Here is a 13,932-nt window from a genome sequence, read left to right on the forward strand (position 1 = left end):
GGGTATGTCGGGAAGGAGCCGGTCTTAATATTAAAATGTATCTGCTCAGCTTCAGTTACATTCTTTTAAATGGTTGGTAACTAGGACTGCATGCATTCTGCTTGACTGTACACAAATGGCAGAATGCTTTACCTAGTGCAGCCTGGTCAAAATTTGGGGGAAAGGTGGGAGAATTCTTTATCGGACTTTGTGCAATTGGTCAGGGAAACTTCAGGCCCCAATTCAGCTCCTTGCACCTCTTTCCGAGATAACTAAATGCAGTAAGGATGATGCAAGGCAAGCAATAGGCATGCAAATGTGATTATGTTCCAGAATATGTGTGTGTGTGTGTGTGTGTGTGTGCGCGCGCGCGCAAGTAACTTACCCTTCATGATGGTGGTGATGATGGTGGTGGTGGTGCTGGTGGTGGTGCTGTGGCCCAATAAACTGCCGGCAGTTAAATAACTCATTTCCGATGGCTTCCCCAAGGAAGTCCCCGGTATGCGTTATACAAGAATCTTGAGAGCCTTGGGATATATGAGCTGTGCCGATTTCCCCGGCCATGTCGTGCTCTGTGTCCTCCCCATGTGAACAGGGATCGAGCATTCTAATTCTATTATCCACCGCGGGCACTGAGTCAGTATTGAAGACATGGTCATTTCCAGTTCCGTTGCTGACACCGCCCCTTTCTGCTGCTCCCTGGGAGTCTCCCAAGCAAATGCCTGATTGGGATTCCATTTTCCGGCTCCGCAGCTCTGCATTCCGGCCATTTTTCTGGGAACTGTGACCTCTGTCCTCATCCTCCTCTTCATCTTCCTTCAGAGCTTCGATGTCGGCAATGTCTTCCGACTGCACCTCGCTGCCTGGGCTCCCTGCAGATTGACTTGCGTGGCTGGAGTTGGCTTCGTTGCTGGATCCATCGCTGTGCCCGCTACTGCTACCTGGCCCACTGCTGCCATCTTCGCCGCTGTTTGCCGTTTCATCAGAACTCCCCTGCATCGACTCCTTTAATTTTTTTTTTTTAAGGATACAAAATCATCAAGCATTTATTTTCTAAAATTACTATTCTGCACCTCCAATGTCAACAGGTATTCCCAGGGTGGGGAACAACAACCCATTATGCTGAGGAGGGGACAGAGGAGGTCTGATAGCCATCTTCAAATATTTCAAGGGCTGTCACATAGGAGATGGAGCAAGTTTGTTTTTTCATGCTCTGGAAGGTAGGACTTGAACCAATGGCTTCAAACTCCAAGAAAGGAGATTTTTGACTCAACATCAAGAAGAACTCTCTAGATGATAAAAGCTGTCTGACAGTGGAACAGACTCCCTCAGAAGGTGAGTTTCCCGCATTGTAGGGGGTTGGACTAAATGATAATCTCGGGGATAATCTGGACGGAGGGGACATGATGGCAAAGAGGGAGAACCACCATGGTACTTCTTTTCTAAATGAAGGGTGGAATACCAGTTACCTTATTAAAAACAACCACAACCACCTTTCATACTGACAGATTCTTTGATAACCATAAGAGAAAAACAGTTATTTCTTTTACCTCTGTATCTGAAAGCCGCTGCTGGACATGTTTATTTCTGCTGATCAGCTGCTCCTCCATTTCAATATCACTCCCTCCACTCTGGTGAGTATCACTGTTGTCACTGCTTTGAGGACTTGCTGCAGGTGACCCTATTGTAGAAAGAGCTTTTCAAGTTACTCCATGTAATGGAAAAGCAAATGCTTTAAATCAGCGTTTCCCAATCAGAAATCCGCGTAACCCACTGAGAGGATCTGTGGCACCATTCACATAACAAAAATTACCAGAGAGAACAGGGAGTTGACGTTTGAAAAACACGGGGTCTACAGTACTTAGCTAATTGGAATCATTGCTTTAAATAATTTTAACACAGGATTGAGATGCTTGCTCAAATTCTCCTGTCAACACCAAAATAAATTACAATAAGGGGGTTCTGCTGCTGTTCTTGCTTTGCCTTTCTACACCCAACTTTATTCTCCTGACTTGGCTGAAGCCACGTCTGACACAGAGTTAACTGTCATCTCACTGCTGCGAAATGACTATGAACTCTTGAGATGGGAGAACAAAAAAATATTCTAAATTCTCACAATTATCATCAGTTTTTTTTTATTGATTTATTGCAATTTTATCTCACTTTTTCTCCAAGGAGCTTAACGTGATATCTTTTTCAGTTGATGGGGGAAGCAATATTCAGTGAACTCTCCCACAGCCCACCCTCCCGTCTCATAAATCTGCAATGGATGGTTCCCCCAACCCTCCAGGGCAGATGGGGGGGGGCACAGTTGGCGACAGGGAATCATTGCAAAAGTGCTTCCATCTCTGTTATGGAGACAGAAGTTTTACCATCAGATGAGCGATACCATTGGAATCAACCCAAAGTGAGTGAATGTGTATAATTCAGATTGCCATCTGCCACGAAGTTTAACTTTCTTTCAGCCTGTGCCAAATAAAACATCTATTAACTACCTTTCTGCCAAGGTGCTTTACAATTAAAAATATTAGAATCAAACAAACACTATAAAACATTCTCAAGCCATTTCAGCTGATAGCACTGAACATGGGGCTGCTGACATCTGAAGAAAACAGGAGGTGATACAAAGCTCCTTGAATAATCATGACTCCCAAATTGTATTTGATTTCAAAGTGCCTTTCTGCAATAACTTACATGGTGAAGGAGCAGCTCTTCGGAGCTCTTCCTCCTCTGAAGAGGAGACAAAAAGGGGAAGAACATTCCAAGTTATGAATGAGTTAACATTCCAAGTTATTGTGAGTTAACATCATACAATATACAGTCTATAACCGGTGTGGCTAACCTGTGAGCCTCAGGAAGTTGTAGGACTCCAACTCCCATAATCTCAAGAGTGAATGGAATTGTAGTCCAACAATATCTGCAGTGAACACAGATTAGTCATCCCTGATCTATACTAATATAGAAACCCACCCAGATGGGCGGGGTATAAATAATAAAATTATTATTATATAGGTAGTGACTGAAATACCTACTTGTTCTATACAGTATGTTCCTATTGTTATTTGGGGTTATTTACGAGCCTTTTGAAATAATATCATGATGTTTATTAAAATCAATACAGCCCCTTTCATTAGAAGGAACTGGGTTTTCCTACTTTACACAACTGATATCACAGAAATTGGGGGAAGCCATCTTCCTAAATCACTCAAAACAAGAAACTATGGTTTCCTGCTTCGGAACAAGCCAGGGTATTAAAACTATGGTTCAAAGCTGGTTTACCAACCTTGATCGTTCCAAGGTAGCTAACCTTAGCTTGATAGTTCAGGCTAAGTAAGAAAACACTGTATAGTGAATCAGAGGCTGTAAGAAACCAACAAGCAGGATGTAGGTGAGATAGTACTCTTCGCATTTGTGCTCCAAAGCAACTGGTACCGAGGCATTCAATACTGGAAGGTAGTACAAAGCCATCCTGAATAGTCATTATAATTTTGATCACTGTAGCCTTTTCAATTTGATATACAGTGGTACCTCGGGTTACAGACGCTTCAGGTTACATACACTTCAGGTTACAGACTCTGCTAACCCAGAAATAGTACCTCAGGTTAAGAACTTTGCTTCAGGATGAGAACAGAAATCCCGCAGCAGCAGCAGGTGGCCGCATTAGAAAGTGGTGCTTCAGGTTAAGAACAGTTTCAGGTTAAGTACGGACCTCCAGAACGAATTAAGTACGTAACCAGAGGTACCACTGTGATTGTTACAATTATATTTTACCCGGCAGAAAGAACACTCTGCTTCAACTGTCACTTTACCTGGAACTGAAGAAGGTGACAGGACACTATGTCCCAATCCATGGGCGAAAGGAATAAGAGGTACCACCTGTCTATGCAAGCAAGTGCACTAGCAAAGGAAGATCAGCCTGGCCTGAAGTGGATACAAACGCCTGCTTACAGCTTATCAATTCCTTCTGGCCTTGAAGAAATGAGCATCCTCATCTACTACTATCTCCCTCCACGCCCCATCCCTTGTGTGTCTTGTCTTTTTAGTTTGTAATCCCTGAAGGCAAGGCCTATTGGTATGAGCCACTTTGGGAGACAACAATTTTCTGAAAAGTGGGATAAAAAAATATATAGGGCAATATCCATCATTAGTCATACTCAGAATAGGCCCACCAAAACCAACAAATTTAAATCCATTGATTTCAGCAGGTCTGTTTTGAGTATGACTTAGTTGGACATCACCCACAGTAAATTAATAACTGCACCTGTTTCTATAAGGAAAGAGGCTAACTGTAGAAAAAAAATTCATTGCCTATAAAGAAGTAAAGGAGAAAAAAACATAATTAATAAGCTTTCTTGGATGCCTTTCAAGTGAGTATGTATAAGGCATGGGGGGGGGGGAGAATTACATATAAAAATACCTAAATAAATTGTCTTCAAAATCAAAACCAAAACCATTAACAATCTCTTTGTAATAAGATCAGGAGTAAGATTTCAAGTTGGCAACAATACATTAAACCAAAGAAGAAATAAACACTCACCTTTCTTATTACCCATTGGTAGGTTTGTACTGAGTAATGATGCAAATGAGCTCTGTTTTGATAGCTGAGCCTTAGCTGCTAGTGCATTATTCCACAGTGCTTTAATGAGCATGGATGCCAAATACAAGGTCTGTAAATCAAAGCAGAAACTGTACTCCCAACAGAAAACAGAACTTGTTTCTCATATTCAATACATGACAAAAAAAAACTTCATAAACAAAATGAGCTCTATATAAAACTATGTTGTGTTTTGTACCATAACTGGAAAATCCAAACTCTTATACTGTAATAGGGCTAAAAGTAGTCTTCTCTAACAAGAAGCATGGAGGGGGAGAATAATAATGAAATTGTACAGCTGGAAGTGACAAAAAGGTCATCCAGACCAACCTCTTGCAATGCAGAATCAAAGAATATAAACCATAGTCCATATAAGAAACAAAATACTAGGGGTTTCATCTTGTAACAGCATTCATGTGTAGATTTTTTTTCACTTCAACAGGACACATGCAAGAGAACTTCCTAGTGAACCAAAGCAGAAAAGAGACTCCTTCAAAATGCTTTGTTTTTACCTGTTCAGTATGTGCACTTGGATGGAGTGTTGAAACTAAATTAAGAAGATGCCTAAGTGGAACAGGATCCAAATTCTTGATCAAGGAGGGAAACAAATCGTGTATATAGCGACTACAATGCTTCAACTTCAAAAAGAAACACAAAGAGAAGAGATAAATTCAGAGAAACTGAAACACATTTTTGTACAATTTCCCCCCCTAGATTTCATTATTGTGGCAATTTCCCTCTTATAAAATGTTCCACGTATGAAAGGTAGTAAAGATAAAACTAGTGTCGTAGTAACAAAAAGGGTGTAAAATGGTAGCTGGATATGCATCTAAGAATTCAGCATAACTTCATCGCTTTTTCATGCGTCTTTAATCAAAGGGAAGAAAGTCTAAACCAATATAATTTAGCATTAGGATAAAAAGAGTGAGGAAAATCTGTCTGGACCTTTGTATTTCCATAGTATAGGGGGAGAAAGCAGGATATCACTTTTACAAGGAACTGTTAGTATTTGGACATTACACTGGTCTGCACAATTGTTGCGTAAAGAAGACAAAATCCTTAAATTAAAGGAATATAAAACTGGTGTGATAGCATGCTGGCCACACTGCCGGCTAAGTAACCATCAGTTTAAAAAAAAAAAATGGCACCAAGACAGCTGCCCGGGAAGGTAGAGAATCAGAAAGGAGCATTTGAGAATGTTTAGGCCCACCAACTCTGCCGCCTGAGCAGTTTGCTTTGTATGGCACAGCTCTATAAAAAAGTAAGAATAGTTCTGTTCTTTTTAGATAGTTATTTAAGAACAAAATTTAAGCTCCATGAACTTTAGCCACCATATTAGTGGCCTGTTTCTTGCTTAAGTCTAGACATACCTGTGCTGCAGCCCAAATGCAATCTATGTGCTGTGTACTAAGCCGGCCTTCAGCAGCGAGAAAATTAAGAATCACTTGGCACTGCTTAATGATCTGGAGGGGAAACAAGGGAAAAAATATAAAACATTAAAAACATAGCCTCATGGTTAACAAAGAAAATCATACTTCACTTTAAACCTACCTCAATATGCAAATTTGGTCCAAAAATATGTTCTACCACATTGTTGTTGATCAGCCAGTCTGCAAGCTCTTTAGCAATGGACCTAAATAAAATGGGGAAACCATAAGCAAGCAACTTCATGCGCTCGTATTATGCTCAGTCTCCTAAATAAAAGGCCATTGTTCTTTCCTTACAGATTTACAACCAAGGATTACTTTCCAAATTCAAGGAATTTTTTTGAACGAAGTGGAAATGGCTGGCATGCGTATAGCTACAAATTCATTTAAACTAAACCTGTAGCGGAAGATAAATAAGGGGAAAAAAACCACGCTGTTACATTAGAAATGCCTTTCTGGAGGCCAGTGCAAATTAAATAATTAATCCACTGAAATGAAGTAATTTATTTCTAAGCAAACGTGCCCTCCATCAGGCTATTAGCCGATTACTTTTGTGCTTTAATTAATGCCCTCTACATGTGGCTGCTCTGAAGAAACTTCAGAAACTTCATATGGCCCAAAGAGCTGCAACCAGACTGTTGACCAGGGCTGGTTATCATACCGGGATTATACAACTCCCTTGGCTAGAACAGCTCTGCTGGCCTCTGGCTCAGTTGCAGGCTATCTGAAAGATAGGAACCTGCCCTGGCACTGAGATCTCTGGGGAGTCCCTGATCTCAGGCCCAGCACCCTTAAAGGAATGCTTGATGGGGACATAGGAGAGGGACTTCTCGGTGGCTGCTTGAAGACTTTGGAACTCTCTTCTTAGAGATGTTAGACTGGCTCCCTCCTTGTTGTCCTTCTGCTGGCAAGTGAATACCTTTTTATTCCAAAGGCCTTTAGAAACTGATTGGAAAGGACTAATGCTGGGATGTTTTTGTTGTTATCTGTATTTTTAATAGATCTTTTAAATATGTTTTGATTCTATTAGTGTTTAATTACTTTTTAACTATTATCTTTTCTCTGTTTTAAGCTTTTTATCTGTGTTTTTGTAAGCTGCCTTGAGCCCTGGTGTCAGAAAAAGGCTAGATATAAATATTATTATTATTAAATGCTACTGAATTCTGCAAGTCATAAACTACAAAAGATAATGGAAATCTGCTAACGCTGTGCTTCTCTTGCATTTATTAATGTTACCATCGTTCTGAGATTTATTATCTTTTTTTTTTACATCAACTTTCCCATCTATTTCCAAAAGATAAGTGTATAAGCAAAACAATTTTTCTGCTATACTCCAATTATTGTATGCGTCTCCAATACAGGCCCCTAACTCTGATTCTCTTTCTATAGGGGACAGGTAGCCACAATATTTATCTTTTTATCACTATTAGGTCAATTGTTGGTTGATTCTCAATGAATCACCAGTTTCCTTTATCTCCCCTGGATAGGGCAAACTAGGACCTCCAGCAGCTATTCTCCGTGCTACAACCATTTGCCCACAATGTGCAAGCGCCAAGGAAATTTTTCTGGATGTCATGAGAGAGACTTCTCGTTCTATGCCAAGAATAGCAATGAGAGTTAAACTTAGACTAGTGCTGCTATTTTTGATTTATCATTATCTTTCCTCTACTACTGCGACATTTCACAAAACCAGAAGGGGGTAGGCATTCAAGTGGATTTCTCACACATTACTGTGAGACATTGCGTGTTATCTGGGATTAGCTGTCGGCTCTCATCCTAACCTCTGGCGGGCATTTGTTTATTTCACAAAAGCAACAAACCAAAACACAAGGCTGGCAGCTAGAATGGCAACATTTTTCAAGAATGCTAATTTAAGTGGTGGGTGGTGCCCAGCCACTAGAAAGCCAGAAACTCTTTTCCTATGAATTTGCAGCTATGCTCACAGTGAAAAAGTTGGACAGCATCTGCCACATCGCCCAGTCCCACCCAGTGCCTGCAGTTTGGATGCAACGTGGATATCTGGGCTTCTGACACGTCACAAATTGACACGGGGAGGTATAGAAGTGAATGTCCAGTGGTCAGAACGCATGTATTTAAATGAAAGGTACTCAAAAAACTACTTACGTTTCTGTGTCTGAAACCAATGATTCATTATTACACACATCGTTGAAGGTGTGAAGTTGATTCTACAGTTGGAATAAAAAGGGAGAGGAAATAAAGTTTAGCTTTATAAACTCAAAAAGGATTTCATTCGTTTAACTGAAGCATCAATAAAAACTGACTTAATCAGATCTGGATCTTATTTTCCACAAGAGATCCCTAAACTGATGTAAAACCCTTAAATAGTGACTTGAGATCCCAATTAAGATGACCCTGGCAAAATGAAGGGCCAATTTTAGTTACATTTGTCAAAAGCTGCCAATGAGAAACAGACAAATGCTTTGTCATAACTGAAGTTGCAGTGGGAGATGCTCAGGAGGCTACCAACCTCCAAATTAAGATTAAATACCTTTCCTGGGATACAAGCAAGGACTCTGTCATCCTGCAAAACCTCAACTACTTGAATTGGGAGTTTGGAGTGGGAGTAAGAGCAGGGTCCCATTTGAAAAAATCTTCCCTTGATTCAGCTACAATCTCTACTGGCCTGATGAAGAACTCTGAGAAACTTTAAAGCTTGCAAACATTATTAGTCAGACTACTGGTCCCTCTAATTCAGTGTTGTCTACACTGACTTGCAGCAGCTCCCCATGCTTTCAGGTCAGGGTCTTTCCCAGCCCTCCTAGAGATTGCCAGGGATCAAACCTCTACCACTGATGCTGGGGGAACCCAGTCAGATGGGCGGGGTATAAATTATTATTATTATGCTCAACTGCTGAGCTATGACCTTTCTCTACCACTGAGCAAGGTGCTTCTCATGAAGACCATTTCCTCCTAATGGAATTCATTGTTCCCTCCACTTATTACTAGCTCACAACCGAATGCTCAGCACCGGTAAGGAGAGTATGGAATCATCACTGAAGGTTATAAGGATGCCTCAAAGACAGGCTGTCTTCCTAGAAAGCACATGTCAACAAAGCCAGTTCAGCTCTATTTTACATGAGTGTTCCTAGTACTGCAGCTGTGTTCTGTTACAAACAGCAATCAAAAGCCCTCGGACATACAGAATAAACCATGTGTTCTTCCAAAGAAATTACAGCAGACCACATGGCCATTTCATTCACGTTACTCACTGAACAGCCTTGTTTGGCATCTGTTCCTTCTTTCCTCCCCACCTCCTCCCTCAAGCAAGAGTACACAAGGTGCAGTGCTTCCTAGGAAGGAACAAGACTTTTTAATCCTCTCTTTCACCATCCACGATGTCACTCTTCGCTGCTCTTTTCACCCCTTTTTAAAACTTGATTGGCCCTGAGCAAAGGAAAAAAATGAGCACAGCCAGATTTTACATCCACCTCCTCCCTCATCAATTTTTTGGGTGATGCCTGGACGACAGATTTAATTACGTGACCAAAGGACCATAATTTGTGCTTTGAAGACACATTAACTGGCCCATCGTAATGGAAAACAAACATTCAAAATGTGATTATTTGCCTCATATCCTGTAGTGTGAGTACAGTGGAGAATGATCTGGAAACTGCAGAGTGTTTTTCTTTTTTAAAAAATGGTTCTGATATTAATTTGTCTGAAATGACCTCCTGGAATTTGCAATGTACCAACTGAGAGGAATCAGATACAGAGCCAACTGCTCACGGACAGTGAATGTTTTAGCTTACTGTAATAACGTTCCACCTGTGGCCTCGTAAGCTTCAGAAATATGAACATTATTGAAGTTTGATGCCAGCCTTCAAATATTCCCTATTTAATTTCAGAACCACATTCTTTGAATATTTTGCTCTTGACCTAGTTTTCAAATGGAAGAATTCACCATACAACAAGGATGGCGTTCTGTGAACAAACATTATTACACGGAGAGTTCCTGTGGCATTTAGAAAGAGCTACTGTATAAAACATGCGCCCACAGCTGACCTTGCTAAAGGCAACGTGGGTTACAAATGCTGATCTCCGTTTCCATACATAGTCTGGAAAAATATATCAAATTATTATGTTCCAAAATAGTAATTCTGGACATCTAGGTACTAGTCTGGAAATAAGGGAGTGCATCCAAATTCCTTGCCTCTCCAGGTGAAAGACAGAGTGCTCTATTTTGCCACCTGGTCTGCTTCTGTACTGGCTGTACAGTATTTGCTTGTGTCTATTTATGGCACCATCTGCTTTGAGCATTTTGGCATCTCCCAAATTGTTGGAAAAAATGATTGGATCCTTACAGGAAGCTAAACCTGTAACGGCTGCTTGTAAATGCTTAATGGATCTTTATAAGATAGACGTTAAGGAACTCAGACGTATCAAATAGGGAATTAGAATGTTATTATACAGCCTAAACAGTGGGAATTTGCTTTAGAATCTGTAATGAAATATTTAGACTTGAAATTTATTCAGCAAAAATTAATATTTCAAGTATATTGTACAATGTTTGTATAGGAAGGCACTGTCCAACACAGATAGATGCTGGAAGTGTTACAATACAAACAGATACGTTGAGGGATATGACATGGGATTCTCCAGTGATATACTCTTTTTTGCCTGAAGTTGTTATCCACATCAGTTTGTATTGGTAAAATCATGTATTTTAAAATTATATTCCTGTAATATGGGGATTAACGGCAGGACAAGCAAGTGGATTTTGTGAGCCCTTATGGTTATACTTATACTTTGAGCCTAAAAAGATAAATACCTTCTATTACCAAATGGTCTGAGGCTACACAGCCCTGGCTGCATTTGCACATATTTCATACAGATGCCAATTTTGTGTGGATACCTATTTGGAGGGCTTATATTAACTTATTTGTAAAACTTAAAATGCATGTGTCTAGGATATCTCAGCTGGTAGAGCATAACACTCTTACTTTAAGAGTCATGGGTTCAAGTCTCATGCTGGGCAACAAGATTCCTGCATTGCAGGGGGTTGGACTAGATGACCCTCGTGGCCCTTTCACCCCTTCCAACTTTACAATTCTATGCATTGTTACTTTATCTGTAATGTGAACTGATTATGGTTTTTTCTGTTACAATTAGTATTATTCTTATATTATTTCCTTAAAAAAAAATTCCTTCTTTACTTTACCTTCATTTTTTATTTGCAAATTTAACAACAACAAAAGTTAAAAAGAAAAGCAAGTAAAAAATTGTGCAGGCTAGTAACTTCAAGGAGCTTTGGCAACAAGACCGCTGTAAACAAAATGTCAGTGAAGAATGAATCAGATATTAGAGACGACGACAACAACAACAGTTAAAAAGAAAAGCAAGTAAAAATTATGCAGGCTAGTAACTTCAAGGAACTTTGGCAACAAGACCGCTGTAAGCACAATGTCAGTGATAAATGAATCTGATATTAAGAGACATTTTGCTCTAGTGCAGGCTTCCTCAACCTTGGCCCTCCAGATGTTTTGAGACTACAATTCCCAGCATTCCTTACCACTGGTCCTGCTAGCTAGGGATCATGGGAGTTGTAGGCCAAAAACACCTGGAAGGCTGAGGTTGAGGAAGCCTGCCCTAGTGCACACTATACTCTGTATGACTTTAAATGCTTTTGCTTATGGTCTGCTTGAACTAATGCAATGCAATGCAGGGCTGACCGTGCTACTGCAGTTTCTTCCCTGTGAAGACATGTCATAAACCACTGTGCCAGTTGTGACAGCCTGACATACTCTGGCCATCCATGAGTTCTGTCAAAGAAGCTGAAAAAGACATTGCTCCTCTACGACACAGTTAAAGATAAACAGGGCTGTTTTGAAATGCAGTAAGTCAAGCCGCACATCTGAATTTCTGCTGTGCTCGCAAAATGCAACCGTATCAAGATTCTTAGCATTTTATAGCCTAGCTTCACAAATTATAAACCTGACACACAATCCCCCAAGAGACACCTTCTGTGTTAAGTCCCACTGAAATGAATCGCTCAAGTATACACTTTCATTCACTTTATTTGGGTGTGCTCAAGGTGTGTTTGGATGCAGCTTAGAACTGTGAACGTTACACACCAGCAAAATAATTTCTCCTTCTGCAATGGAATACTCTCCCCAACACCACCTCTTCCCTATGCGTGCTCCACTACATCTGTTCTGGGTTTCCCCACAACCTTCCAGAACAGCTCATGGTGCATACAAGGGAAGGAGGGGGGAAATCCTGTTGTGCTAGCACTAATCCTTGCACTTGCACTAATCCTTGTGCTAACGTGAGTATTAAGTTGTGTATCACCCAACTCTACCTCCGCCCCCACTCCCAACAGCAGATATCATTTTTTTAGAACTGCTTACAAGGGCCTTGAATGTTACAAAGTTAGGCTTGGTCTACACTTGCTGCAAACAAGGTACTAAGAAGCCTTAGGCGGTAAAGCCATCTATATGATTTCAGACTACAGGTAGCAAAACCAATTCTAAGTGTTTCTCCGTGTAAAAACGTCCTAGAATGATTCATTTCCCATTATGCTAGCTTTCTACTTGCAGGAAGTTATTCATATAGAGAACATATTACCCCAACTCTAACACTGCTACATCTATAGACTAAGCTTTGACTATTACACCTTAGTTCATAACTGTTCAAGTACAAACAAAAACAATTCTGTATATGTGTTTTAGTTAGTTTAAAAAGTCTTACTGTTATCTGGCTGAGGCCGGCCAATCTCATGGTTAAGGTTGGTGACATAAAGTACTTAAATGCAAGATCAAGACTCTCTTTATCAAAACACAAGGCAGTATCCAGTGGCTCTTTCACTGTGCTCCACATTAAATCTGCCATGTTACGAGCTGCACTCTGTCTTAATTCCTGGTCCGACAGTTTACATAAATACCTAAACAAAAAGGTAGGGATGGTAGGGGGGGTGGAAGAAAGTTCAAATTAGTACCGGCAAATCAGTTTAATTTTAACGCTCTTCTGGAAGCTTTCAGGACTGCGGTCAAAAGGGCTGGCCTCAGAACAAAGTTATAACTGCTTAATTACACTTGGGACAACAAAGGTGTTTGGCACAAATGTATTTCCAGGCATATGGAAATCAAGGCATCCCTGCAGTTTTAAAATAATAATAATAATAATAATAATAATAATAATTATTATTATTATTATTATTATTATTATTTATACCCCGCCCTCCCCAGCCAAGGCCGGGCTCAGAGCGGCTTACAAGCAATAATAAAAACAAATTGAATGATTACAACTTAAAAACAAAATTAAAATACAACATTAAAATATGGAAACATTAAAATATTAAAATGTAGCCTCATCGCAGGAGGAGAAGGAAAGGAAAAAAGAAAGAAAGGGAGGGAAGGAATCAAATTGGCTCCAAGCCAAAGGCCAGGTGGAACAACTCTGTCTTACAGGCCCTGCGGAAAGAAATCAGATCCTGCAGGGCCCTGGTCTCATGAGGAAGGGCGTTCCACCAGGCCGGAGCCAGAGTTGAAAAGGCCCTGGCTCTGGTTGAAGCCAATCTAACTTCCTTAGGGCCCGGGACCACTAGGGTGTTGCTATTTATGGACCTTGAGGCTCTCCGTGGGGCATACCGGGAGAGGCGGTCCCATAGGTATGAGGGTCCTAGGCCGTGAAGGGCTTTAAAGGTCAAAAGCAGCACCTTAAATCTGACCCTGTAATCTACCGGGAGCCAGTCCAGTTTGAAAAGCACTGGGTGAATATGCTCCCGTGACAGAGACCCCGTGAGGAGCCTCGCTGCAGCATTCTGCACCCTCTGGAGTTTCTGGGTCAGCTTCAAGGGCAGCCCCGCGTAGAGCGAATTACAGTAGTCAAGCCTGGAGATGACCGTCGCATGGATCACTGTGGCCAGTTCATCCAATAGCAGGCTAGCTTATGGTATAAAGGCAAGTTTGGATA

The 13,932-nt window shown here is 40.7% G+C and overlaps 1 protein-coding gene across 2 annotated transcripts in view; it reads right to left on the bottom strand.

The window, feature by feature from the left end:
* USP34 (ubiquitin specific peptidase 34) overlaps nucleotides 1-13,932 on the bottom strand; it is a 104,035-nt gene that overhangs the window by 62,164 nt on the left and 27,939 nt on the right. The window contains exons 7-16 of one of the 2 annotated variants that reach the window (XM_083604685.1): nucleotides 12,709-12,901; nucleotides 9,231-9,311; nucleotides 8,125-8,186; nucleotides 6,125-6,206; nucleotides 5,944-6,036; nucleotides 5,086-5,211; nucleotides 4,517-4,646; nucleotides 2,674-2,709; nucleotides 1,530-1,660; nucleotides 365-984 (exon numbers count right to left, since the gene is read on the bottom strand). In XM_083604685.1, the coding sequence (XP_083460811.1) occupies nucleotides 365-984; nucleotides 1,530-1,660; nucleotides 2,674-2,709; nucleotides 4,517-4,646; nucleotides 5,086-5,211; nucleotides 5,944-6,036; nucleotides 6,125-6,206; nucleotides 8,125-8,186; nucleotides 9,231-9,311; nucleotides 12,709-12,901 (1,554 nt within the window). The remainder of the gene's footprint in view (nucleotides 1-364; nucleotides 985-1,529; nucleotides 1,661-2,673; nucleotides 2,710-4,516; nucleotides 4,647-5,085; nucleotides 5,212-5,943; nucleotides 6,037-6,124; nucleotides 6,207-8,124; nucleotides 8,187-9,230; nucleotides 9,312-12,708; nucleotides 12,902-13,932) is intronic. The other variant, XM_083604686.1, reaches the window with a different exon arrangement.

Source organism: Podarcis filfolensis (genome assembly GCF_964270895.1).
Source record: "Podarcis filfolensis genome assembly, chromosome: 3".
Taxonomy (NCBI): domain Eukaryota; kingdom Metazoa; phylum Chordata; class Lepidosauria; order Squamata; family Lacertidae; genus Podarcis; species Podarcis filfolensis.